At 53.1% G+C, this 23,698-nt stretch overlaps 1 protein-coding gene, 1 long non-coding RNA gene and 1 pseudogene across 2 annotated transcripts in view; 2 read left to right on the top strand and 1 right to left on the bottom strand.

Moving 5' to 3' along the window:
* The window catches only part of LOC114510690 (leukocyte-associated immunoglobulin-like receptor 1), a 137,102-nt gene that overhangs the window by 47,223 nt on the left and 66,181 nt on the right, over nt 1-23,698 (top strand). The window contains exons 4-5 of the mRNA XM_036012661.1: nt 22,356-22,466; nt 22,562-22,604. Coding sequence (XP_035868554.1) covers nt 22,356-22,466; nt 22,562-22,604 — 154 coding nt within the window. The remainder of the gene's footprint in view (nt 1-22,355; nt 22,467-22,561; nt 22,605-23,698) is intronic.
* LOC118497610 lies at nt 674-20,372 on the top strand. The gene is made up of 3 exons (XR_004900147.1): nt 674-789; nt 10,270-10,305; nt 20,263-20,372. It is a non-coding gene; the product is annotated as an uncharacterized LOC118497610 (long non-coding RNA).
* On the bottom strand, nt 8,758-9,310 carry LOC114511242 (annotated as a pseudogene).

The raw sequence follows: 23,698 nt of genomic DNA, 5'->3' as shown, positions 1-23,698 counted from the left end.
GGTGCTCTAGAGGTAGCTCTCAGTCTGCCCAACAGAAAGGGAAGTTTGGGCTCTTGTATCGGGACTACTAGGAATGTGCAGTGTGTTCACAGGGCCTGATGAGAAAGGGGGGAAAGGAGATGCCCCTTTTTTCTGTAAAAGTGACTATCAGGAAGCATCACAGGTAAACCCCACACCTGCTCTTGAGAAGGTGTGTCCTTTATTCCTTACACATCAAGGCTCACCCGAGTTCTCTCTTCTCGGCATCACGAGAGAAAAGAGACCATCCAGCATCCCGCCCTCCCCTCCCCAGCATGCACAAGAGGGCCTCCAATGGTCTTGTCTTCAAAGTGGGTGCAGGAAGGTCTGGGTGGCAAGGTGGACCTGTGTGCACCTCTGCCAGGAGTGGAACAGACAGGGCCTGAGATCTGGGGCCACCACAGTCACCACCCAGCCCTGGTGGGCCCAGCCATTAGCCTCTGCTGCAGCCCCACCACTGTTCTGGGCACCGTCTCAGCCCCACTGATGTTCCCTGGGCCCTGGGCATGGGCATAGCCTCCTGCACTGGGCAGGGCTCCAGCCTCTCTCAGTGTCTCACAGGAATTGTACTCAACCTGCACTCAGGATCATCTGCATTAGCTCTTCCCTTTTGCCCCAGGACACTGATGTAGCAACTCCCGGAAAACACCTGACCCCACACTCCTGACCACTGCGCCAGCTGCAGGCTCTGTCCTTCACCCTCAGTCTGCAGGATGGTACAGGCTGCAGGTATGGCCATGGGTCCCCATGCCAGCTCCCTCCTGGTCCTGGGTGAGTGCTGGAATAGAGGGATAACGTACTGGTACAGAGGGGTGGGAGCCTGGGGAGGCGTCTCCATTCCTTTTGAGTCCTGACTCCAGCCCAGGAGACTCATGGTCCCCCTTGGGGGTCTGACCCCTCTGTTCTGGCCCTGACCCAAGTCTCAGTATGGAAGGTTGAGTCTCAGAAGCGGGTACCTGGGTTTGGGGACAGTTTCAGACTGAGTACCTGTTGGAAGAAGGGATTGGGGCTTTGTTGAAACTCAGAGCAAGAAGAAAGGCTGTGCTCAGAGGTAATGCTGAAGAGGGAGCTGGACATTTTCAGGGGCTGAGCCCTGCCTCTATCAGGGCCACTGAGTGTAGCCCCGGGAGGAGGCCGGGCGCTGGGCGTTTTTCTCACCACAGCTTCTCTTCCAGTGCTCTGCCTGGCCCAGTCCATCCACATGCAGCAGGGTGAGTCTACCTTGTTAAATTCACTTTTCATGTGTCTTGTGTTTTCAGACAAGGTATTGATATTTGTTGGAGTCCTCTGATGGCTTACCTTCAGCTAGGGTATGACCCAGGCCCATCTCTCTGTCTGGATGGGTCTGTTCTCACATTGTCTGACCCACTGATCTGTTGGGAGACAGCCTTTCTTTCACTTCCACAAAGACCCTTGTTCTGCTGGTCCTGACCTCTTTGCAAGGTGACCTTCCTCTCACTGGGCTGGGCTGTTTCTCACTTGGCTTTCAGCTCTGCACCTCTTCCTTGTGAATTCCAGAGAGGTCAACTGTCCCTCCTTGGCCCCAAGACTCCCACACTCACTCCGGGTGTGTGGCTATGGGTTTGCACGATCACTTCATGAACCTCTGTGCTCTCTCTTCCCTTGAGACAAAGAAGGAAGTTCTTGTGAGTGAGTCTCATGTTTGTGGGGTCAGTGGCACATGGAGCCCCCCTGTACATGGATGGAGAGGAACTAGGATGTGGATGAAACAATGTGCGAGGGGCAGAGTGAGTGAACGAGTGGGGAACCTTGGTCAGCATCTGCCTCTATCAGGCTTGTGTGACTTGGGTACCATCTTGCTGTTTCAGGGCTAAAGCTCTATCTTCCCCGATCCCCAGACACGTGGCACATGTGGGGTTTCAGGACCCTCCATACTAGAAATGGGAACAGGCTGCCAGGAAGGTAGAGAATGCAGTGGGAACAGTGATGAGTGCTGCTGAAAGGATTGCCTTGGGTTTGGAAATCCCCACCCACTAGGGTCATGTGACCAGATCAGGGTGGAGCTCCACCCTCCCCTCCCCTGACTTCCAGTGGAGCTCTGCAGCTCCCACTGGTCGCCACAGTGTCACCAGCTGCCCTTCAGTCCCACCCCAGGTGAATCTTCAGATGCCTGCTTCCCAGTCCTCACATGTGACCTGTCACCCTCACCCCCTGTCACCATCCCAGCATTTTTGTCCCCTAGAAAGTGACTGTTGGCAGGGAGTAGTTCCCAGGATCCCAGGCTGCTCTGACCCCTTCCATGTCACCCTGAGAAAAGCCCAACATGTGACCAGGACTTGGGGGTTTTTGTCAGGGAGGTCACTCTGCAGTGATGAGGATTCACAGTCACTGGACTGGGTGTGGGGGGTGGTGTTTGAGGAAAGGATGGTGGGATGTTGAAAACTGGGTGGAGAGGATGGTTGCACAGCTCCGGAAGTTTGCTAAAATCATGGAAGGGAACCCAGAAAATGGAGGTTTGTGATAACTGGTGACTTCCTCCTGAGAGACCGTGAGGTCTTCTCTGCTTTCTCACAGGACTCCTGCCCAAACCCTCCATCAGGGCCGAGGCAGGACCTGTGATCCCCCAGGGACAACCTGTGACCATCGTGTGTGGGGGCCCAGCCTGGGCTGACCTATTCCGTCTGGAGGATGAGAACAGATTTGTCCTTGGGGATCATATTGTGACACCTCCACATGACTCTAATGGGACAGAGGCCAGATTCCACATCCCTGCAATGAGTGATGACACTGCCAGGGGTTATCAGTGCCGCTATCAACAAGGGACCTTCTGGTCTGAGCCCAGTGAGATCCTGGAGCTGAAGGTGACACGTGAGGATGTCTCTACTCCACCCTCAGGTTTGCCCCACGTCCCTGCACCCTGTCCCCACCTCTGTCCTCTGTCCCAGGCTCCTTGCCCTCCTGCTGGCCTCCTGCCCTGTATTTCTCCTGTCCTGTATTTCTCCTGTCCCTCTGTACTCATGTGCCTTGGCCTTCACATCTGGCTCAGGGCCCTGGAGTCCTGGTCCCATCTGGACACCATGATGGCCTGGACACTGAGCCCCAGCATGGGGTGGGCTGGGAGCTCTCTTGCAGGGCTGGGTGGAGAGTGGACTTTCAGGGACAGACCCCTCTAAGGGACCATTGGTCCTTTCACTCAGAATTGTTTTCAGTTTTTTCTGTGCTCTTGGGCAGACTCAGTGGGGACCTCAGGCAGTGTGTCCCCTGTGGGTGGTCCATTCAACACTGGGCAAGTTGTGGGGTTTATGGGGTCCCTGACCAAGGCTAGAAGGTGCTTTGGGGGACCTCTGGGATGAGACTATGCATTCTGTAGGTGGGGTCAGCTCCTGAGATATCCTGGAGTCAGGGTTTAAATGACTGGCTCAAGGAGTGGGGCAAGGAGGGAGGAATTCTTCCTTTAAAACCTGGTGTTGTCTTTCCCTTTGCTCTTTATGCCACTGTGACTCAGAGTCCCCTGGGTCAGTGGGCATGTCCAGTTTATCCTGACCTATGGCCCCCCACTGCCCTGGGGGAGTTTGGGGGACACAGTGGCAGTGAGGGGTCCCCCATATGTGGGGCCAGGCTTCAGAACTCCCTGACCCTGTGTTCAGGTGAGGTGGCTCCCACCCACCCTGTTTGTCTCTGGACCAGGGAGCAGCTGCTTCCTGTAATGTATCAAGGATGGTAGGACATTCTGAGGGGTGTCCAGCCTCTCAGACACATAGAGGCAGAGAATTCTAACCCACTGTCCTCACATGTCCCTGTCCCCTTTCCTGGGAGTCCAAGGGGCATCCTCTGTACTGAGGGGTACAGAGAAAGAGGCCGGGTGTGGATGCCATGGGAGCTGCAGGGCCAGGCTGAGAGACATAGGCTGGGGAGGAACCTGGGCTCAAGGCTTCTCCTGCCCCCTCACAGGAGCCCCTGGAGACCTAAGCCTTCTACCCGGAGTCCCTCCTGGGCTGGGGAGTGAGGATCTCATCCTGGGGCACCCCCTTCTGTGGGTTTTGCTGGGGAGTGGACAGCGGGGTGACAGTGGGGAGGGGTCCTGCTTCTTTCTTGGTGGGTGTACAATTGGCCAGCAATGACATCTTACAACCCCTAGAGCAAGAGGCCTATTCAGCCTGGGGGTGGGAGCCAGGAGGGAAGACTCTCCCTGGATCCTTGAGCAAGTCTGAGTTTGCAGCTGTGCTCTGAGCTGGGGTCCTGTAGTTGACTGGTAGTGAAGCTGAGGGTGTGGCCCCAGGGGTCATCAGGTGGGGAGGGCCGGGCTGGGGGCTCCCAGGGAAGGGAGGGTCTGTGCAGGAGACAAACACTGGCCCCATTTCACTCCCAGGAGCAACCCCTGAAGCCACCGCCCCACCCACAGGAGAGGGTTTCCAGACAGGTAAGTCACCTGGAAGTGTGCTCAGAGAGGTGCTGGAAGGGGATGGGCTTGACCAATAAAGGAGGAGCTCCTGTCTCATAGGTCCTAGGCTTGGCTGATCCTTGTCCATCTGTCAGTGAACCTCTGTCCTCTTCTTCCCCACCCCGCCTCTGGGAATTACACAGTGGGGAACTATGTCTGCATCGTTCTGTCTGGAGTGGTGTTGCTGCTCCTGGCAGTGTCTGGGCACAGCTGACTCAGGTGGCCACACCAACCACAGCAATGGACACAAGGGAGATCCAGTCAGGGAAATTTGACTCCAAGCCACCAGAAGGGGCCTCTCCATGGCCCCCGACTCCAACTAAAGCCCAAGAGACCCAGAGCCACCCCCGTTCTCTGAATTTCATGGTGCCCCTGGTGAGGCAGCCCTGTGCACGGGACTCTGTCCTCGGAAGGGTGCAGGAGCAGCGGGGACTGACCTCCTGTGTGGCCCATCTCCTTCTCCAGGGTTTGGCTTCAGGCCTGACTCTCACCCACTCACAGCCCTACCCCACTCCTGCCCAGGTCTCCCTTCTCTCCTGGATCTCAGACAGGCCCCAGGTCCCTGCAGCCTCTGCCTCCCTCTTTCTCTTCCTGGAGCCCTGCATTCTCACCTGCTTCCTGGGGCCTGGGCATGTGCTGCTGAAGACTTTGGTCTCACCCACACCTGTCACCTGTGGAATTGTACCTGCGGAACTGCACCTGCTCGGGGTCCCTGCTCACCTACCTCTGTTCCTGGAATGGTCTCTGCCTCCTGCATCTGTCCCCTCAGGTCCCAGCTGACTTGGATCTAAGGTCCAGGGGAGGGACTCCAGGCAAAACCACAGTGAGATACCACCTCACACTCCTCAGGATGAGTATTGCTGAAATCATTTTTAAATGGTGGGCACTAGGCTTACTGGGAAATCACATCATAATGCATGTAAATGTCTAACCCCTGTGCTGTACACTTGAAAAAATATACTATATGTCAACTGTAACCGAAGAATAAAGTGAACATAATAACCTAAAAACAATGAGTGTGGCAAGGCTGTGGAGGAGAGGGAGCTCCTGTGCCCCCTGGTGGGGACACAAAGTGGTGCAGCCTCTGAGCAGATCTGCAGGGCTGCTCCTCAGAACTGGAACAGGGAATCTCCCTCCATCCAGCCGCCCCAGGCCCGGTTCCCATGCAGGAAAGTGAAACCAGAGATGTGGATACTTATACACGGGTCTCCAGGACAGCGTGCCTCTCAAAGGTCAAGGGCATCACAGGCTCCTCAGAGGTGGAGGAGGAAGCAGACACTGGGTCCCAGTGACAACTCCTGAAAAGGACCCACTGGCTTTGAAGACAAGGGAGGAAGGGGCCGAGTGTCACAGAATGCAGGGTCTCTAGATGCTGGAAGACAAGGGAGGATGCTCCCTTGAGCCTCCAGGAGAGAAGGTAGCCCTGCAGACACCTGAAGTTCAACTCGTTTGTACTCCTGACCTCCCTGACCCTGAGAGCACACATCCGTGTGGATGTGAGCCACCACATTGGTGTGTATTGGTCATAGTAGTGCATGGAATCACGGAGAGAAACATGGATGTGTGCATGCCTCTCACAAGCCCCTTCCTGGGGACCCTGCAGGCGACCCAGGCATGTGCCCTGACTGAGAATAGAACTGGTGGCTCTTTGGTTCACAAGCTGGCACTCAATCTACTGAGACACACCAGCCAGGGTGAAGATTTTATTTTCAAAGGTATGCATCCTCACCCTTAGCTGGTCTTTCCTGAAGTCTGTAAAGGTTCAATGGTTTATCTCCTGCACTGTTGTTAGATGTGATTTTTTTCTCCTTTCCTCCCAACTGTTAGCAGATGTGACGTTTGTCCTTTTCATTCTGGACCTCAGGTATCTCGAATCTCCACTTCTGGTCTCTGTGCACCATATCCTGAAAATTTCCTCAACCTTGTCCTCTGCTTTCATCAGTGTTTCTTCAGCTGAGTCTCGTCCTGGATGGGAGTGATATCTTGAATGTGTTCATTGTGTTGTGTGTTCACCTCTAAGGTTTCTAAGTCTGCTCAACAGTCCTATTCTTCTGTAATATAATTTATATTCTTGCCTGAAATGTTTAATATCCCTCTTTATTTTGACAGATATTTAAACATGCTTAATTTAAATTTCCTCTAATGTTTTCCTATTCACTCTCTTTCATTGTATGTGACAGTCCCCAGTGTCAGTAGATGGCATCCATAACACCCATAACACTGTCATCATTAGGATTTCTCCACTGCCCACTCTTGTAGGAGTCTCTCCCCTCACACACCTGATCTCCCACAGATTCTCCAGGGCAGTCCTGGGAGTCAGGCACATCTGCTTATACTGTCCATGTATTTTTGTCGTTATCTAAGTATTTATGTATCTATGTTACTATCTATGGATGAAAGTGACTATGTGTCTTTCTATGTAACCATTGACCTATGTATGTATCTATGTAATTTTTAATCTGTATATTTATCTATGTATGTATATATCTATGTATGGTAGATATCTATCTATGTACCTATCATTGACTTATCTATCAATCTACCTGTCCTCTACATCTATATCTATGCATCCATCACCTCTATCTATATGTTTACTATCATCTGTGTGCTATTATTTACCTACCTATCATTTATCATCTATTTGTATCTCCATACACTTACTTTTTATTTATGTCTCTATCTTTATCCATCTGTTATGAATTAATACCAGATGGTCTGTATGCAGACATGGGCTCTGCCTGGTTAAGGAATATCTCAGCAGAAATGCTTTTCAGAAACCAAAGCCTCTCTGGACCCAAAGCAGGAACATTAGAGTTGGGTCTGGGGACACCCTGACTCAGTTCCTGTGAGACCACAGCAATGAGCCCACGGGGTGGTCCCTGCACACTTCCTGACCTGCAGGGCCCTGTCCTCCTCCCCACAGACAAGGACAGTGAAGACGGTCGAAGGATGATGGTGTGATCCAATTCCACCACCCTCCTGGGCCTCAGTGAGTTGGAACGCAGGGTCAGAACCCCAGGGAGAAAGGAGGGAGATGCCCCTTTTGTCTGTAAAAGTGACTGTCAGGAAGCATCACAGGTAAACCCCACACCTGCTCTCAAGAAGGCGTGTCCTTTCTGCCTTACACACCAAGGTTCACCCGAGTTCTGTCTTCTCGGCATCATTGAGAGAACAGAGACCATCCAGCATCCCACCCTCCCCTCCCCAGCACTCATGAGAGGGCTGCTAAGGGCCCTTGTCTTGATCTTGGGTCCTGGAAGTTCTAGGAGACGCAGTGGACCTGTGGCTCATGAGCATCAGGAGAGGCCACAAGGCCAGCATATTTCTCTCCTGCAAGAGGGAATGCAGCCCAGGCAGTCCCCAGCTCTAGGACACCACATGGGGTGTGGTTTCAAAGCCACTTCCCTGTTTATGGTTCCACAAAGGCAGCGTTGGGTGAAACTCAATGGGAAGAACCAACTGCTCCTCAGAAAATAAAAGACCACACGTCTGTGGGAGAGTTGAAGCTCACTCAGGACAGCTTGAACTCTCAATGCTCCTTTATTTCCATAAGAATTGTGTAGGGAGTCAGCCTCCAGACTCCCTCCCAAAGAGGATGGATGCTGGAAAGAAAAGGGAAGCAGCTTGGGATGGTCCCCCAACTAAAGGGGAGAGAAGTGGACTGCCCATCACTTCCCCTTCCCCAACCTCTCCCATGACCTCTGAGTAACTGTAGCTCAAATATTTATTTGAGTGAAAATAATCCAGCAACTGGAGGGATGACACATACAAATACGTGTTTACTGACCTCCCCTTGTTTTCACCCTCAGGGAAGACAGAAAGCACAGGTTTGTGATGGGGTGGGGCTGCCAGGGGGCAGAATGAAGTGTGGGGAGGATGCACGAGTTGTGTAGACACTTCCTCATCTTCTCCTTCATCAGTTCCATCTGAGTAGAAAACTGTGGAAAATGAACCAACAAAAAACAAAGAGGCCCTGACTGGTGTGGCTCAGGGAGATGGGACACTAAAGATCAGTACGTCTCCCTGAAGGGAAACCACACCTAAGACAGAGACAGGAATGATGCTGAATTTCTCCCACTGTACATGACCCTGAACGCAGAAAGTACAAAAAGCAGCCATGTGATTTATACACGTAGACTCACACCAGGTCTTCATCACTCACCACTGGCTCCTCACATCAGAAGAGTAAACAGAACATTCACACACGTCCTTTGGCACATCTTCTTTTCCCTCTCGGTGCTTCTCCTTGTCCCAGGCCCCTGTTGCTTTGGCCCACGTCCCTGCACCAGAGTCCAGTTTGACTTGTGTCTTGCTTCGGGTATTGTCTGAGTCTTCCCCTAATTTTTCCTGATATCCACATACACTGCAGACTTGGACTTGTTGATCTTGTCACTGTGATGTCCTCTGGGGTGCTCTAACTGCACACACATGACTGGGCGACTTTCAGAGGGGGACTTACTTGAGCCCACTTAACTGGTGACACCCTCTCTGAGGGGTTGCAGCCCATGTCATCACCCTTAGGGCTCTTCCTTTGGTAGAGGACAGTGAGAGTCACAGTGATGACCAGGGAGAGAGACCTCCAACCACAGCTGTCACTATGCCCACCACCACCCCACCCTGAGACTCGGGCCAAACCTCTTTCTCCACCACATAGAGCCAAATGTGTCCCAGCTGAGAGATGTTGTCAGGAGGCTTTGGCATCACAGATGTAGGCACCATTGTGGATAAACTGCATGGTGTTCATGCTGCTCGATGCATATTTCTTGCTGAGCTCTCCAGCCCATATGATTCTGTCCTGAAAGGGTGGGCAATTCCCAGGACACACTTGGCCTTGGCAGTAGTGAGAAACGACATGGTGGTGTGAGCCCCCTCTGGCTGGAAGCTCCAGGAGACTGAAGTTAATGGGCTGGTGGCATCTGGGGACTTGAATGTGCATGTCAGCTTCCCTCACATCCATGTGCCATATACATTTCTTATGGGGGGTATACATCCAAGGCTGAGATGCCTGCAGTCAGCAGCCTGAGCTCCACTGCCAGCACTGACCACAGACAGTGCCTGTGATCTGGGGCCACAGTCACTGGGACCCAGCCCTGGTGAGCACAGCCATCAGTCTCTGCTGCAGCCCCAACCCTGAACTGCACATGGTCTCAGCCCTCCTGTGGCTCCTTGAGTCCTGAGCATGGGCACAGCCTCCTGCACCAGTCAGGGCACCAGTCTCTCTCAGTGTCTTACTTGGGTTGTACTCATGCTGCATTCAGGACCGTTGCATTAGCTCTTCCCCTTTGCTCCAGGACGTTGATGCAGCAACTCCAGAGAAACTTCAGACCCACACTTCCTGACCACTGTTGTAGCTATAGGCTCTGTCCTTCATCCTCAGTCTCCAGGAAGGTCCAGGCTGCAGGTCTGGGCATGGACCTCTGTCCCAGGTCTCTCCTGGTCCTTGGTGAGTGCTAGAATGGAGGGATAGCATCCCTGGACACAGGAGATGGGAGCCTGGGGAGGCATCTTCATCCCTTTTGAGTCCTGACTGCAACCCAGGAGACTCATGGTCCCTCCCAGGGGTCCTACCCCTCAGCTCTGATCCTGACCCAAGTCTGACCATGGAAGGTTCAGTCCTAGAAGTGGGTACCTGGGTGTGGGGACAAGTTCACACTGAGTCCTTGTTTGGGAGAGGGGATTGGGGCTTTGTTGAAGGTCAGAGCAAGAAGAAGGGCTGTGCTCAGAAGTAATGCTGAGGAGGGAGCTGGACATTTTCAGGGGCTGAGCACTGCCTCCATCAGGGCAACTCAGTGCAGTCCCAGGAGGAGGCCAGGCGCTGGGTGTTTCTCTCACCACAGCTTCTCTTCCAGTGCTCTGCCTGGGCCAGACCATCCACATGCAGGAGGGTGAGTCTATCTTTTAAATTCCATTTTTAATGTTGTGTTTTCTCACAAAGTATTAATTTTTCTTAGAATCCTCTGACAGCTTCCCCTCAGTTAGGTTGAGACCCAAAACCCTCTCTCTGTCTGGATGGGTCTGTTCTCACGCTGTCCGACTCACTGATCTGCAGAGACTCAGCCTTTCTTCCACTTCCACAGACACCCTTGTCTGGATCTCTCGATCTCTCCCCAGGCTGACTCTCCTTTAGCTGGGCTGGGCTGGTTCACACTTGGCCTTTGGGTCCCAGCTCAGTGCTTCTCCCTTCTGACTTTCATACAAAGTATTCTGTGCCTTGTCATCCCTGAGATCCCATACTTACCTGGGACCCTTGTATACATGTGTGACTGTGGGTTTGCACAATCCCTTCATCAGCCTCTGTGCTTCCTATTTTCTCCAGATAAACAGGCAGGTCCTTGTGTGTGTGGCTGATGTTTGTGGGGCCAGTGGCACGTGAAGGGCCTCTGTAGATGGACAGAGAGGAACTAGGATGTGGTGGAGAGAAGGAGCAAGGGAGCAAGTGGGGAGCCTTGGGTAACATCAGCCTCTATCAAGGATCACATGCTGTGGGTGCCATCTTCCTGTTTTAGGGCTATAAGCCCTCTCTTCCCCCTTCCCCAGACACGTGGCACATATGGGATTTCAGGACCCTCAATACTAGAAATGGGAACATGCTGGAAGGAAGGTAGAGTATGCAGTAGGAACAGAGCTGAGGGCTGCTCAGAAGATTGCTCTGGAGTCAGGAATCCCCACTCACTGGAGATATGTGACCACATCTGGGCAGAGCAGCACCCACACTTGTTATCCAGTGCAGCTCTGCAGCCGCCATTGGTCCCCACATTATCACCCAGCTGCCTTTCAGACCTGGCCCAGGTCATTCCCACATCTCAGACTCCTGCTTCCCTGTCCCCACATATGACCCATCACCTTCACCCTCTGCCTCCCTCCCAGTGTCTCTGTCCCCTAGAAAGAGTCCATGTCAGGGAGTAGTGCCCAGGACCCCAGGCTGCTCTGGCCTCTCCAGTGTCACCATGAGAAAAGCCCAACATGTGACCAGAACTTGTGGTCCTGTGTCAGGGGGGTCACTCTGCAGTGATGAGGATTCACAGTCCCCTGGAGTGGGCGTGGGGTTGGTGTTTGGGGAAGGATGGTGGGATGTTCTAAACTGGGTTGTAGTAATGGTTGCACAGCTCTGCAAGTTTGCTGAAAACATGGAAATGAACCCAGAAAACAAGAGGCTGTGAGAGTCATAACTTCCTCCTGAAGGACCCTGAGATCTTCTCTGCTTCTACCTAGGGGTCATGCGCAAACCCTCCATCAGGGCCAGGCCGGGCCCTGTGATCCACTGGGGACAGCCTGTAACCATCGTGTGCCGGGGCCCACCCTGGGCTGACCTATTCCATCTGGTGCAGAAGGAGAATACATCTGTTTACTGGAATCAGAAAATCACTTCTCGACACGGCTCACAGCGAGCACAGGCAAGGTTCCCCATCGACACAGTGAGTGACGTCACAGCCAGGAGTTATTTCTGCCAGTATCTCAAAGGGCCCAGCTGGTCCAATCAGTGTGAGCCCCTGGAGCTGAAGGTGACACGTGAGGATGTCTCTACTCCACCCTCAGGTTTGCCCCACATCCCTGCACCCAGTCCCCACCACTGTCCTCTGTCCCAGGCTCCCTGCCCTCCTGCTGGCCCCCAGCCCTGTGGCTCCCCTGCCCCTTAGCACTCCTGCCCCTTGGACTTCACACCAACTTTGGGTCCCTGGAACCCTGTTCCCATCTGGACACCACGATGGCCTGGACACGGAGCCCCAGCATGGGGTGGGCTGGGAGCTGTCTTGCAGCTCAAAAGAGAGTGTACTTTTAGGAACAGACCCCTTTCAAGGCACCATTTGTCCTTTCACTCAGAATGGTTTCCAGCCATTTTTGTGCTCTTGGGAAGACTCTGTGGGCACCCGAGGGAGTGTGTCCCCTGTGGATGGTCCACCCACCACTGGGTAAGTCACAGGGTCCATGGCATCTGTGACCAGGTATAGACAGTGCTTTGGAGGCATCTGAGATGAGGCTGTCCTTCCTGTCTGTGTGGTCAACTCCTGGGAGGTCCTGGAGTCAGGGTTTAAGTGACTGGCTCAAAGAATGGGGCAAGGAGGGAGGGATTCTTCCTTCAAAACCTGGTGTTGTTTCTCCCTTTGCTCTTTATGCAGATGTGACTCAGACTCCAGTGGGTTAGTGGGTATGTCCAGTTTATCCTGACCCATGACCCTCACTGACCTAGGGCACTGTGGGAGACACAGTGGCTCTGCTGGGTGGGGTCAGCCTTCAGGACCCTTTGGCCTTGTGGCCAGGTGAGGTGGCTCCCACCCATCCTGTTTGTCTCTGGACCAGGGTCCAACTGCTTTGTGCTAATGTTGTGACAAGACATTCTGAGGGGTGTCCAGGCCCTCAAACACATAGAAGCAGAGAATTCCATCCCGCTGTCCTTACATGACCTGTCTCCTCTCTGGGGAGTCCTGGGGACCCCTCTGTACTGAGAGATGCAGAGAAAGAGGCCGGGTGTAGATGCTGTGGGAGCTGCAGAGCCAGGCTGAGAGGCACAGGCTGAAGATGGACCTGTCCTAGAGCTTTTCCTGCCCCCTCACAGGAGCCCCTGGAGAACTTAGCTCCCGAATTCGGAGCCTCTTTTGGGCCTGGGAGTAGGGACCTTAGCCTGCAGCTTCCTCTCCTCGTGGCTCTGTTGGGGAGTGGGCAGCAGGATGCCAGTGGGGAGGGGTCCTGCTTCTGTCTCAGTGTATGGACACTCAGCAGGCAGGGAGATCTTGCATCCTCAACTGCAAGAGGCCTGGTCAGCCTGAGGGCTTGAAGGCCAGAATGGGAGACTCTTCCTGGATCTCTGAGCAAGTCTGAGTTTGCAGCTGTACCCTGTACTGGGGGCCTGTAGGTGGCTGGTAGTGAAGCCTGGGTATGTGGCCCCTGGGGCCTGGAGGTGGGGAGGGCAGGGGTTGGGGGCTCTCAGGGAAGGGAAGATCTGTGCAGGAGACAAACACTGGTCCTTTCTCACTCCCAGGAACAACCTTTGAAGTCACCTCCCCACTCATAGGGGAGGGCTCCCAGACAGGTAAGTCACCTGGGAGCATGTACAGGGCAGTGCTGGTAGGGGATGGGCCTGCCCAATAAAGGAGGAACTCCTGTCTCATAGGTCCTGGGACTGGCTGGTTCGTGTCCACCCGTCAGTGACCCTCTGTCCTCTACTTCCAGCTCCTGCCTCCCAGAGTTGCTCGGTGGAGAACTGTGTCTGCATTGGCTTGGCTGGTGTGGTGTTGCTGATCCTGGTGGCAATTATGGCAGAGGCGGGGCACAGCCGGCCCAAGGGGGCCACACAGACCTCAGGGATGGACACAAGGGAGATCCTGATAGAGAAATTAAACTTTGTGCCTTTAGGTGGGGCTTCCCCAGGGCCTGAGGCTCACACTGGAGCCCCTGAGACCCAGAGCCACACCTCCTGCATCTGTCCCCTTGGGTCCCAGCTGACTTGGATGTAAGGTCCAGGGAAGGGACTCAGCTGGAACCACAGTGAGACATCCCTGCACATTCCTCAGGACCGCTATTGCTGAAATGAGTTTTAAATGGTGGGCACTAGACATACTGGGGGGATCACTTCATAAGGTATATAAATGTCTAACTCCTCTGCTGTACACGTGAAATAAGATATTGTATGTTGATTGTAATTAAAGAATAAATTAAACATACTAATCTAAGAACAGCGAGTGAGGCAAGGCTGTGTAGGAGCAGGAGCCCCTGGGACCCCTAGTGGGGACACAAAGTGGTGCAGCCTCTGAGCAGATCTGCAGGGCTGCTCCTCAGAACCTGAACAGGGAATCTCCCTCCATCCAGCCGCCCCAGTCCAGGTTCCCATGCAGGGAAGTGACAGCAGGGATGTGGACACTAGTTCATGTGCCCCCAGGACAGCATGACTCACAAAAGTCAAGGACATCATAGGCTCCTCAGGGTGGAGGAGGAAGCAGACACTTGGTCCCAGTGTTGCCTCCTGAGAAACCCAATGGCTTTGAAGACAAGGGAGGAAGGGGCCTCATTTCACAGAATGTGGGGAACTTCAGCACGCTGGGAGACAAGGGTGGGATGCCTCCCTGGGAGCCTCCAGGAGAGAAGGCAAGCCCCTAGTACACACCTCGAGGTCAGCCAGTTGGGTCTCCCCACCTCCCATATCCTGAGATCGCACATCTTGGGGCTGTGAGTCACCATGGTGGTATGCATTTGTGGAGAGCAGCATGAGGAATCTCAGAAGCCTGGCCTCTGACATTTCCAGGGTGTCTGTTACGCCCTGGAACTTCTGGAAACAGGGGCAGAAGTTTATTACAAACCTCTGACCTCACCCTGTGGACCCTTCACCCAAACTCAGCCTCCAGAGTCCAAAGCCCCGCTGGGCAACCCATGGGCCCCTGGGTCTGGGGGACAAGGCTTCACTCTGAGAATTTGTGTGTGTGTTGGCTGCGCTACACCCACGCTGGGACCCAGTGCAGCAGGGGAGGGGACCCAGGACAGGAGGAGGGCCAGTCACTCGGTCTCCTGTAGAGCGGGGCTGGGAAGGGAGACACCGCCCCTCCCCTCCGTAAGTCCCAGCACCACAGCACACAGGGAGGGGAGGCACCCTTTGCTCTCACTGAGGCTCCTCCTCTCCAGGGAAGTGCAGGCCCCCTCCCTGCTGGGATCTGAGCCAGTCTCAGGGAGGAAGGGGCTCCTCCAGGGCAGGTGCAGTGCCTGCAAGGTGCCTGTGTCCTGCTGGGAGCAGGGGCCCCCAGACTTTGCCAGGAAAGGGCCTTTCCCGCTGCGCTTTCTGAGACATTCACACTCCTTAGCTGGGCCCCCGTCACGCTGTGTAGATAGACAAGGAGCCAGGGCCCATCTGTGCTCCTTCCCTGGACCTGGGGTCCCCATGGTCTGCGGGTCCCTTTCACTGGGAGCAATATTTAGAAAGAGTGACCTGGGGTTATGTGAAGACAGGACCACTGGGGTTTTGTTCCTGTGGACCACTTAGTATCAGGGAGGATGCACCCTGTCCATTCACCACAGGTATTTCCCCACCAGGGTAATGTTACAGGGTCATTTATGTTGTACCTGTGTCCCCTTATAGGAAAACCCAATTCCTAGCAAAGTCATAGATTTCCTTTTTATATTTATTGGTTTTACCATGTAGCCATGGTGAGTGAATATCAATAAGCTCATGTTATTTTATTTGTTATAATTCATGTCAGAGTGTGATTTTTCATCTTTTGTGACTTAATTGTGTCTTGCATATGTATAATATTTTCAGGTTTCAGAAGTGACAACTGCCTGGAATGGTACACTCAGAGATGACCACTCGATTCTTTTCCCTTCCCCTTGTACCCCCACGTATCGGAGGTGACTATTTTTGTTCATTTCCTTTTTTCAGAAGGAAAAAATAATATGTGAAAAGCAGGTAAAGAGACACATAATCTTATTTTACCTACTTTGTCATTTTTAAAGATTTATTTATTTATTTTTAGAGAGAGGGGAAGGGAGAGAGAAGAGAGGGAGAGAAACATCAATGTGTAGTTGCCTCTCACATGCCCCCTACTGGGGACCTGGCTGGTCCACAACCCAGGCTTGTGCCCTGACTGAGATTTGAACCAGTGACACCTCTGTTTGCAGGACCCATGCTCAATCCACTGAGCCACACCAGCCAGGGCTGTGTGTATCTTCTTCATCTGTTGATGGGCACTTAGGCTGATTCCATAGCTTGGCTATTGTGAATAATGCTGCAGTAAACATGGCTGTAATTTTATCTGTTGAATAATCTGCTTTCACTTCCTTTGGCTATAATACCCAGAAGTACAATTGCAGAATGCTTGTAATTAGTCTATATTTTTAACTTCTTGAGGAATCTTCTACGTTTTCCATAGTGACTGCTTCATTACATTCCCACTAATGGTGCACGAGTGTTCCCTTATTTCCACATCCTCACCACACTACTCACCTCCAACAGGTGTGATGTGATAATGCATTGTGGTGTTAATTTGCATTTCCTCGATGATTAGTGATGTTAGAAGCATCATTTCATGAGTCGAGTTGGCCATTTGGAAGTCTTCTTTTGAAAAATATTGATTCCTGGGCTCTTTTGTAATCAGTACTTTTTGTTACCGAGTTGTATGATTTCTTTATAATTTTTGGATATTAACCCTGTGCGCAATATATGCTTGCAATTCCCCTCTCTCTTCTGTAGGGATGTCTCTGTAGGTTACAGAATCCCACTCAGCTGGGTAGCCAGGCACTCACTCACTCCTCTCCCTTTCCGCTTGGCATCACCTTGGAGAGGGCCGGCAATGAAAAAGTTCTCTTTACCCTTTCAATGTGCCTTGATTTTCTGAATCTACCATCAGTGTCAAAATGAAGATTTTATTTTATTTTATGTGTTTTAAAGATTTTAATTAATTTATTTTTAGACCGAAGGGAAGGGAGGTAGAAAGAGAGGGAGAGAAACGTCGGTGTGTGGGGCCTCTCACACACTCCCTGGGTGGAGAGCTGGCCTACCACCCAGGCCTGTGCCCTGACTAAGAACAGAACTTGCGACCCTTTGGTCACAAGCCAGTGCTCAATCCACTGAGCTGCACTAGCAGAGTGCAGATTTTATTTTTAAGATTCTTTATCAGCTCTTGTCTTCAAATTGGGTGAATAAAGTTTTGGGAGACATAGTGGGCCTGTTGCCCATGAGCCAGAGGAGAGGTCACAGGGTCAGCGTATTTCTCCCCTGCCACACAGAATGCAGCCCAGGCAGTACCCAGCTCCAGGACACTACATGGGGTGTGATTTCAAAGCCTCTTCCCTCTTTACGTTCCAGTAAAGGCAGTGTTGGCTGCAATGAAGGCGGAGAGCCAACAGCTCTTCAGAAGAAAAGACCCACCACGTCTGTGGGAGAGTTGAAGCTTACCTCACAACGACAGCTTTAACCCTCAATGCTGCTTTATTCCCATGAGAATTGTATGTCGCAGGCCTTGCCTTCCAGACTCGCTCCCAAAGAGGACAGATGCCTGGGAGAAAAGGAAGCAAGCTGGGGACCAGCTCCCAACTAAGGGGAGAGAAGTGGACCACTGCCCATCACTTCCCCTTCCCCTTCCCCAACCTCTCCCATGAGCTCTGTGTAACTGTGAGCTTCTGGGTCTTTTTAAATTATATTTATTTTAATAAGAAATAATACAGGAACTGGGGGAATGACACATATAAATACGTGTTTACTGACCTCCCTTGCTTTCACTCTCAGGAAGACAGAAGCGCAGGTTTGGGATGGGGTGGGCTGCCAGGGGGCAGAATGCTTGTGGGGAGGATACGGAAATTTTTTAGACTCTTCCTCATCTTGTCGGTCATCAGTTCCATCCACGGGGAAAAATGAGGAAAACAAACCAACAAAAAACAAAGAGGTTCTGACTGGTGTGGTTCAGGGAGATGGGGGCTGTCCCATAAACCAGTGATCTCTGGTTCAATTCCTGGTCGGGCACCTGCTAGGGCTGCTGGCTGGTTCCTGTTTGGGGGAGTGCAAAAGGCAAATGATTATGTTCTGTCACATATCAATGATTTTCTCCCTCTCTCCTCCCCTATCCCTGTCTCCAAAAATAAATAAAATCTTAAAAAGCAAAACAAAAATAAAACACAAAACCAATAGAAACAGAGGACACATTCCCAAAGTACAATTCCTAGTCCAAGTTGCTAACCTACAAATTTAGCATGTCTTTAACTTCAGGGGACTCTGAGGTCACCATGAAGCTGAGACTGAAGCTTCAGAAGGAAGATCATTCCCTAGAGAGCACTCTGGGTCCTGCAGACAGGCCACTAGTGACCCCATTCCTGCTGAGTGAGCCCCACACACGGGTGCCATCTGCCTCACTGGTGCAGCTCCCACCAGTCTCTGTCAGTTTCTCTCACATGATGTATCCAACCTGCACTGGAATGGTCTGAAACTAGCTCTTCCCTTTGCAGGAGGACGTTGATGTAACAACCCTGGGAAAAACCGCAGACCCACACTTCCTGACCACTGTGTCAGCTGTGGGCTCTGTCCTTCACCCTCCAGCTCCAGGACGGTGCACCTGTAGGCTGACCATGGGCCCCCATCCCACCTCCCTCCTGGTCCTCGGTGGAGTGCTGGAATGGAGGGATAAAGTGCTGGTACAGAGGGGGTGGGAGACTGGGGAGGGTCTTCATCCCTTTTGAGTCCTGACTTCAGCCCAGGGGGCTCCTGGTCTTTTCTGGGAGTCTGACCCCTGAGCTCTGGCCCTGACCCAAGTCTGACCATGGAAGGCTGAGTCCTAGAAGTGGGTACCTGGGTGTGGGGACAGGTTCAGTATGAGTCCTTCTTTGGAAGAGGGGATTGGAGCTGAAACTCAGAGCCAGAAGAAGGAGTGTGCTCAGAGGTAATGCTGAGGAGGGAGCTGGAAATTCTTGGGGGCTGAGCAACTGCCTCCATCAGGGGCTCCTGAGTGCATCCCTGGGAGGATGCTGGGCACTGGGCATTTTTCTTACCACAGCTTCTCTTCCAGTGCTCTGCCTGGCCCCAGTCCATCCACATGCAGGAGGGTGAGTCTAATTTTCCTAATTTATTTTTTCATATATGTTCTATTTCTAGAGGAGATGTTAATATTTCTTAGAGTCCTCTGACAGCTCACTCTCAGGTAGGATGAGACCCAGGCCCTCTCTGTGTCTGGATGGGTCTGTTGTCACGCTGTCTGACCCACTGACCTGTGGAGACACAGCCTTTCTTTCACTTCCACAGACACCCTTGTCCAGCTCTCTCGATCTCCTCCCAGGCTGACTCTCCTCTTGTTGAGCTCGCCTGGTTCACACTTGGCCTTCGAGTCTCAGATCTGGACCTCTTCCCTGTGCTTCCCACATGAGGTCAGCTGTCCCTCATCTGAGACTCCCACACTCACCCGGGGCAGGTGGCTGTGTGTTTGCATGATCCCTCCATCAACCTCTGTGCTCCCTCTTTCCTCCAGCCAAGGAGGCAGGTCCTTGTGTGTGAGTCTTGTGTTTGTAGGAGCAGTGGCACATGGAGCCCCTCTGCAGAAGGGTGGAGAGGAACTGGGATGTGGATGAAAGAATGAGGGAGGGAGGGAGTGGGGAAATGAGTGGGGTGCGTCACCCAGCGCCTACCTCTGTCCAGGATCATGAGCTGTGGGTGCCATGTTCTCATTCAGATCTACCAGCCCTCTGTTCCCGCTCCCCAGCCATGTGGCACACATGGGGTTTTAGGACCCTCAATACTAGAAATGGGAACAGGCTGCGAGGAAGGTAGTGAATGCAGTGGGAACAGAGCTGAGTGGTGCTCAGAGGATTGCCCTGGAGTTTGGAATCCCCACCTACTGGGGTCATGTGACCAGATCTGGGCGGAGCTCCACCCCCCACTGGACTTCCAGTACAGCTCTGCTGTCCCATTGGTCCCCACAGTGTCACCAGCTGCCCTTCAGTTCTAGCCCAGGTCACTCCCACATCTCAGACTCCTGGTTAGCTGTCCCCACATGTGACCTGTCATCCTCACCCTCTGCCTCCCTCCAAGAGTCTCTGTCCCCTAGAAAGTGTCCGTGGCAGAAAGATGTGTCCAGGACCCCAGCCTGCACTGACTTCCCCCTACCCTGTTTCACCCTGAGAAAAGCCCAACATGTGACCAGGGACTCGGGTCCTGTGTCAGGGGGATCCATCTGCAGTGATGAGGATTCACAGTCCCCTGGACTGGGTGTGGGGGGTGGTGGTTGGGGAAAGGATGGTGGGATGATCTAAACTGGGTCGTGGGGATGTCGGAGCACTCTGCATGTTTGCTAAAAACAAGGAAGTAACCTGAGGAAATGGGGGGACTGTGGCTCTGGTTAGTTCCTCCTGAGGGACCCTGAGATCTCAATTTCTCCCAGGGGTCCTGCTCAAACCCTCCATCAGGGCTGAGCCGGGACCTGTGATCCTCGGGGACAGCCTGTGACAATCGTGTGCCGGGGCCCAGCTGGGGCTGACCGATTCCGTGTGGGAGGACAAGGAGAATAAATCTGTTCATTGGGATGAGACTGTGATGCCTCCGCATGGCTCTCTCCGAGACAGAGGCCACATTCCCCATCGACGCCATGACTGATGACAATGCCAGGGTTATCGCTGCCTCTATCAAAAAGGGCACAGCTGGTCTGAGCGCAGTGAGACCCTGGAGCTGAAGGTGACAGACGAGAGCATCACCACTCCACGCTCAGGTTTGCTCCAGGTCCCTATTCCATGTCCCCGGCTGTGTCCTCTGTCCCAGGCTCCCTGACTTCCTCCTGACCCCCAGCGCTGTGGCTCCCTGCAACTCCTGCACTCATGTCCTTTGATCCTCACCCCCAGCTCAGGGCCCTGGAGCCCTGGACCCTTCCTGACACCACGATAGCCTGGACACTGAGCCCGGCATTGTTGTGGACACAGAGCTCTCCCTGCAGGGCTGGGAGGGAGTGAACTCCCAGAGGTCAGGTGGGGACACACCCCCTTCAAGGGGACAGGTGTCACACCCTGAAGGACGATGTTTACTGTCCTTTCTCCTGGTCCAGACTCTATGGGACCCAGGTAATGTGTCCTGTATGCATGAGTGATCCTTTTTGGAAACTCATGGGGTCCAGGGGCCCATGACAGGGCTGAATGTTGCTTTGTGGAATTTCGGGGCTGAAGCTATCCTTCCCCAGCTTGTTCAGGTCTGAGAGGTCCTGGACTCAGAGTCCATTGGGGACACTCTGATCCCCTCCATGTGCTCCTGGGTTTTACAGGATCAATTCCATGCTGACTCATGGGGTCAGGAACAGCATGGTGGTGGGAGGTAAGAGGAGCAACCACTTCCTCTCAGCAGAAAGGAGCAGGGGGCTCTCCATGACTCCTGGCCCCCATTCCTCAGGAATATGAGGGGTCATATGGGACAGAGGGATGGACTGATGTGGTCTGTGGGTGGAAGTTCAGGGTGGAAAGAGGCCAGGACTGGTGGGACGGACCCCAGGCAGTCCCCAGATAGCATCAGCCTTCTCCTGCCCTGTTCACAGGAGCTCCCAGAGCTGTCACCTCCACCCAACCACACACACAAAGCCCCTCTCCACAGCTGGTAAGCAGAGATGGCACCCTGGTGGGGTTTTGGGGGGCTCTGTCATTGGGATCAGGCTCTGGGGTAGAGCCCTCTGCCCTTGGCTAGGAGAGTCAGAGAAGACAAATACATATGATCTCACTTCTGTGTGGAATCTAATGAACAAATAATGTAACAAGCAAAATAGAAACAGAGGCACAGATGCACAGAACAGAATGACAGCTGTGGGGGGGCGGTTGGGGCTGGGTGATCAAGGTGAAGGATTATTGAAAAAAATCATATATATGTCTATATATATACACATATACACACATATTTACGTATGTGTGTTTGATACATACACAGATTTATTTAACTTCAATATGAATGGATTCAATAAAATGTGGTTACCAATTTGGACAGGACTGATATATGGTATTTCCATCCTCACAGAAAGCTCCACCAGCCGAGCAGCATTGGAGGGAACAGGTGAGGGTCTCAGAGCCAGGGAGACACCCTGGGTGGGGAGCAAAGACACTGAGAGCCTCCTCTGCCCAGCTATGGACTTTGACTCATGTCCCCCTGATTCCTCACTCCTAGACACACACAGACAAATTCCCCGGACACTAAGACCAGCAGTGAGTGGTGGGTTCAAGGGCCATGGACCTGCAGCTTGTCTCTTGGGGGAGGGAGAAAGAATGGGGTTTGGAGTCCATCACATTCTAGCCTTGCCATCGTCCTGTGGACAGAGGACATCCCTCTCAGGACCCTGGTTTTGTAAATGGGGGTGATGGTTCCTGTGCGGCAGGACTGTGAGGTATGTGAGGGGATTATCTGTGTGGGTGTGAACATGCCAAGCCCCCAGCACAGGCATGGTATACAGTAGGTGCTCATTAAATACACACTGCTGATACCTTGGTTCCATCTCCCAAGCTCCCCCAGGCCTATCACCAGAGCATCTTTATATTCTTGTCGGGATCCGTGTGGCCTCTCTGCTTTGTCTCCTCCTCTTGGCCTTCCTCTTAGTCCACCGTCAGTGTCAGAAAAAACGTGGTGAGTCTCAGGGTCAGGTTGGGGTCATGTGGGAAGGCATTTGGGGTGCTGGGAAGACAGCCTCCCTCCTAATTCATACCCCTGACTGTCCCCAGGGTCCCCCAGCAGCAAGGATGAGGAGCCAATGCCCCAGGAGAGGTGAGACCCCCTTGGGGGTGACCATGCACCCCCTGTTCCAGTTCTCTGCCTCCAGGTGCCCACCCCCATGCTCACCTGTTCTTTCTCCTCAGGCTCAGCCTGACAGATGACTTCACAGAGAACCCAGCAGGTAAAGGGACAAGGAGAGGGGACCTCTTGGGAGGAGGGCAATGCACATTCAGTGCCATTCCAGAAGCAGTGGGAGTGGGAGGGTGTCTGGGAACATTGTAGGCTCTTCTGGAGAAGGAGGGTATGAAATTGGATCCTGTGAATTCTCAGGCATATTTGGCTTCAAAGGTTCACCCCCAAGAGCTGACCACTGTTCTCTCCCCTGCAGATGTGGCCACGACAGTGGATGCAGTTCCTGAGGAAAATGGAGACATGCACAGCCCAGTGAGTCCTTGTATTTGCCACTGGTTTCTGGGTAACAGAGCACCCCCACTTTAACAGGTTCACAAAACCATCCCAACGTCCTGGGTGAGGATCTGGAAGCAGATGCAACATGCTGGGTGGTGCTGGCTCAGGCACTCTCATGAGGTTGCTGTGCAGATGACTAGGGTTTCATGGTCCATGTTTAGGGTGGCACCCCCACGGGACTGTGGGTGGAAGGCCTCAGTTCCTCTGCAGGCAGGTTGGCTCCTCCATGGCAGGTAGTCTCCCCAGAGGGTGGGATCCTGAAGTGGATGTGGGGAAGCCACACTATCTTTTGTGGCCCCTCCTTGGAGACTACATGACCTCACTTGTGCCATGTTCTGTGGGTCACACAGACTCTCTCTGACTCTGTGTGGAAGGAGGCCACACAATGGAAACAATGGAGATTCGGGAGGAGGGATGACAGGGGCCACATGGAAGCTGTCTTCCCAGTCTTTCCTTCCTACAACCCCTACCCTCAGCCTCAGCCACACTAACTTAGCTTGGGTGTGTCCCTCAGAGCCCTGCTGAAGGAGACCCCCAGGAGGTAACATATGCCTAGCTGGACCAGTGGGCCCTCACACGGAGAGCAGCTCACACCGAGACCCCACAACCCATGGAGCCTACAGCTGAGTCCAGCGTGTATGCAGACCTCTCCAGACACTGACATCAGGACCACCTGG

This window comes from Phyllostomus discolor, chromosome 12 (assembly GCF_004126475.2).
Source record: "Phyllostomus discolor isolate MPI-MPIP mPhyDis1 chromosome 12, mPhyDis1.pri.v3, whole genome shotgun sequence".
NCBI classification, from domain to species: domain Eukaryota; kingdom Metazoa; phylum Chordata; class Mammalia; order Chiroptera; family Phyllostomidae; genus Phyllostomus; species Phyllostomus discolor.
Note: the sequence above shows the minus strand (reverse complement) of the source record. Positions and strands in the feature narration are given on the sequence as shown.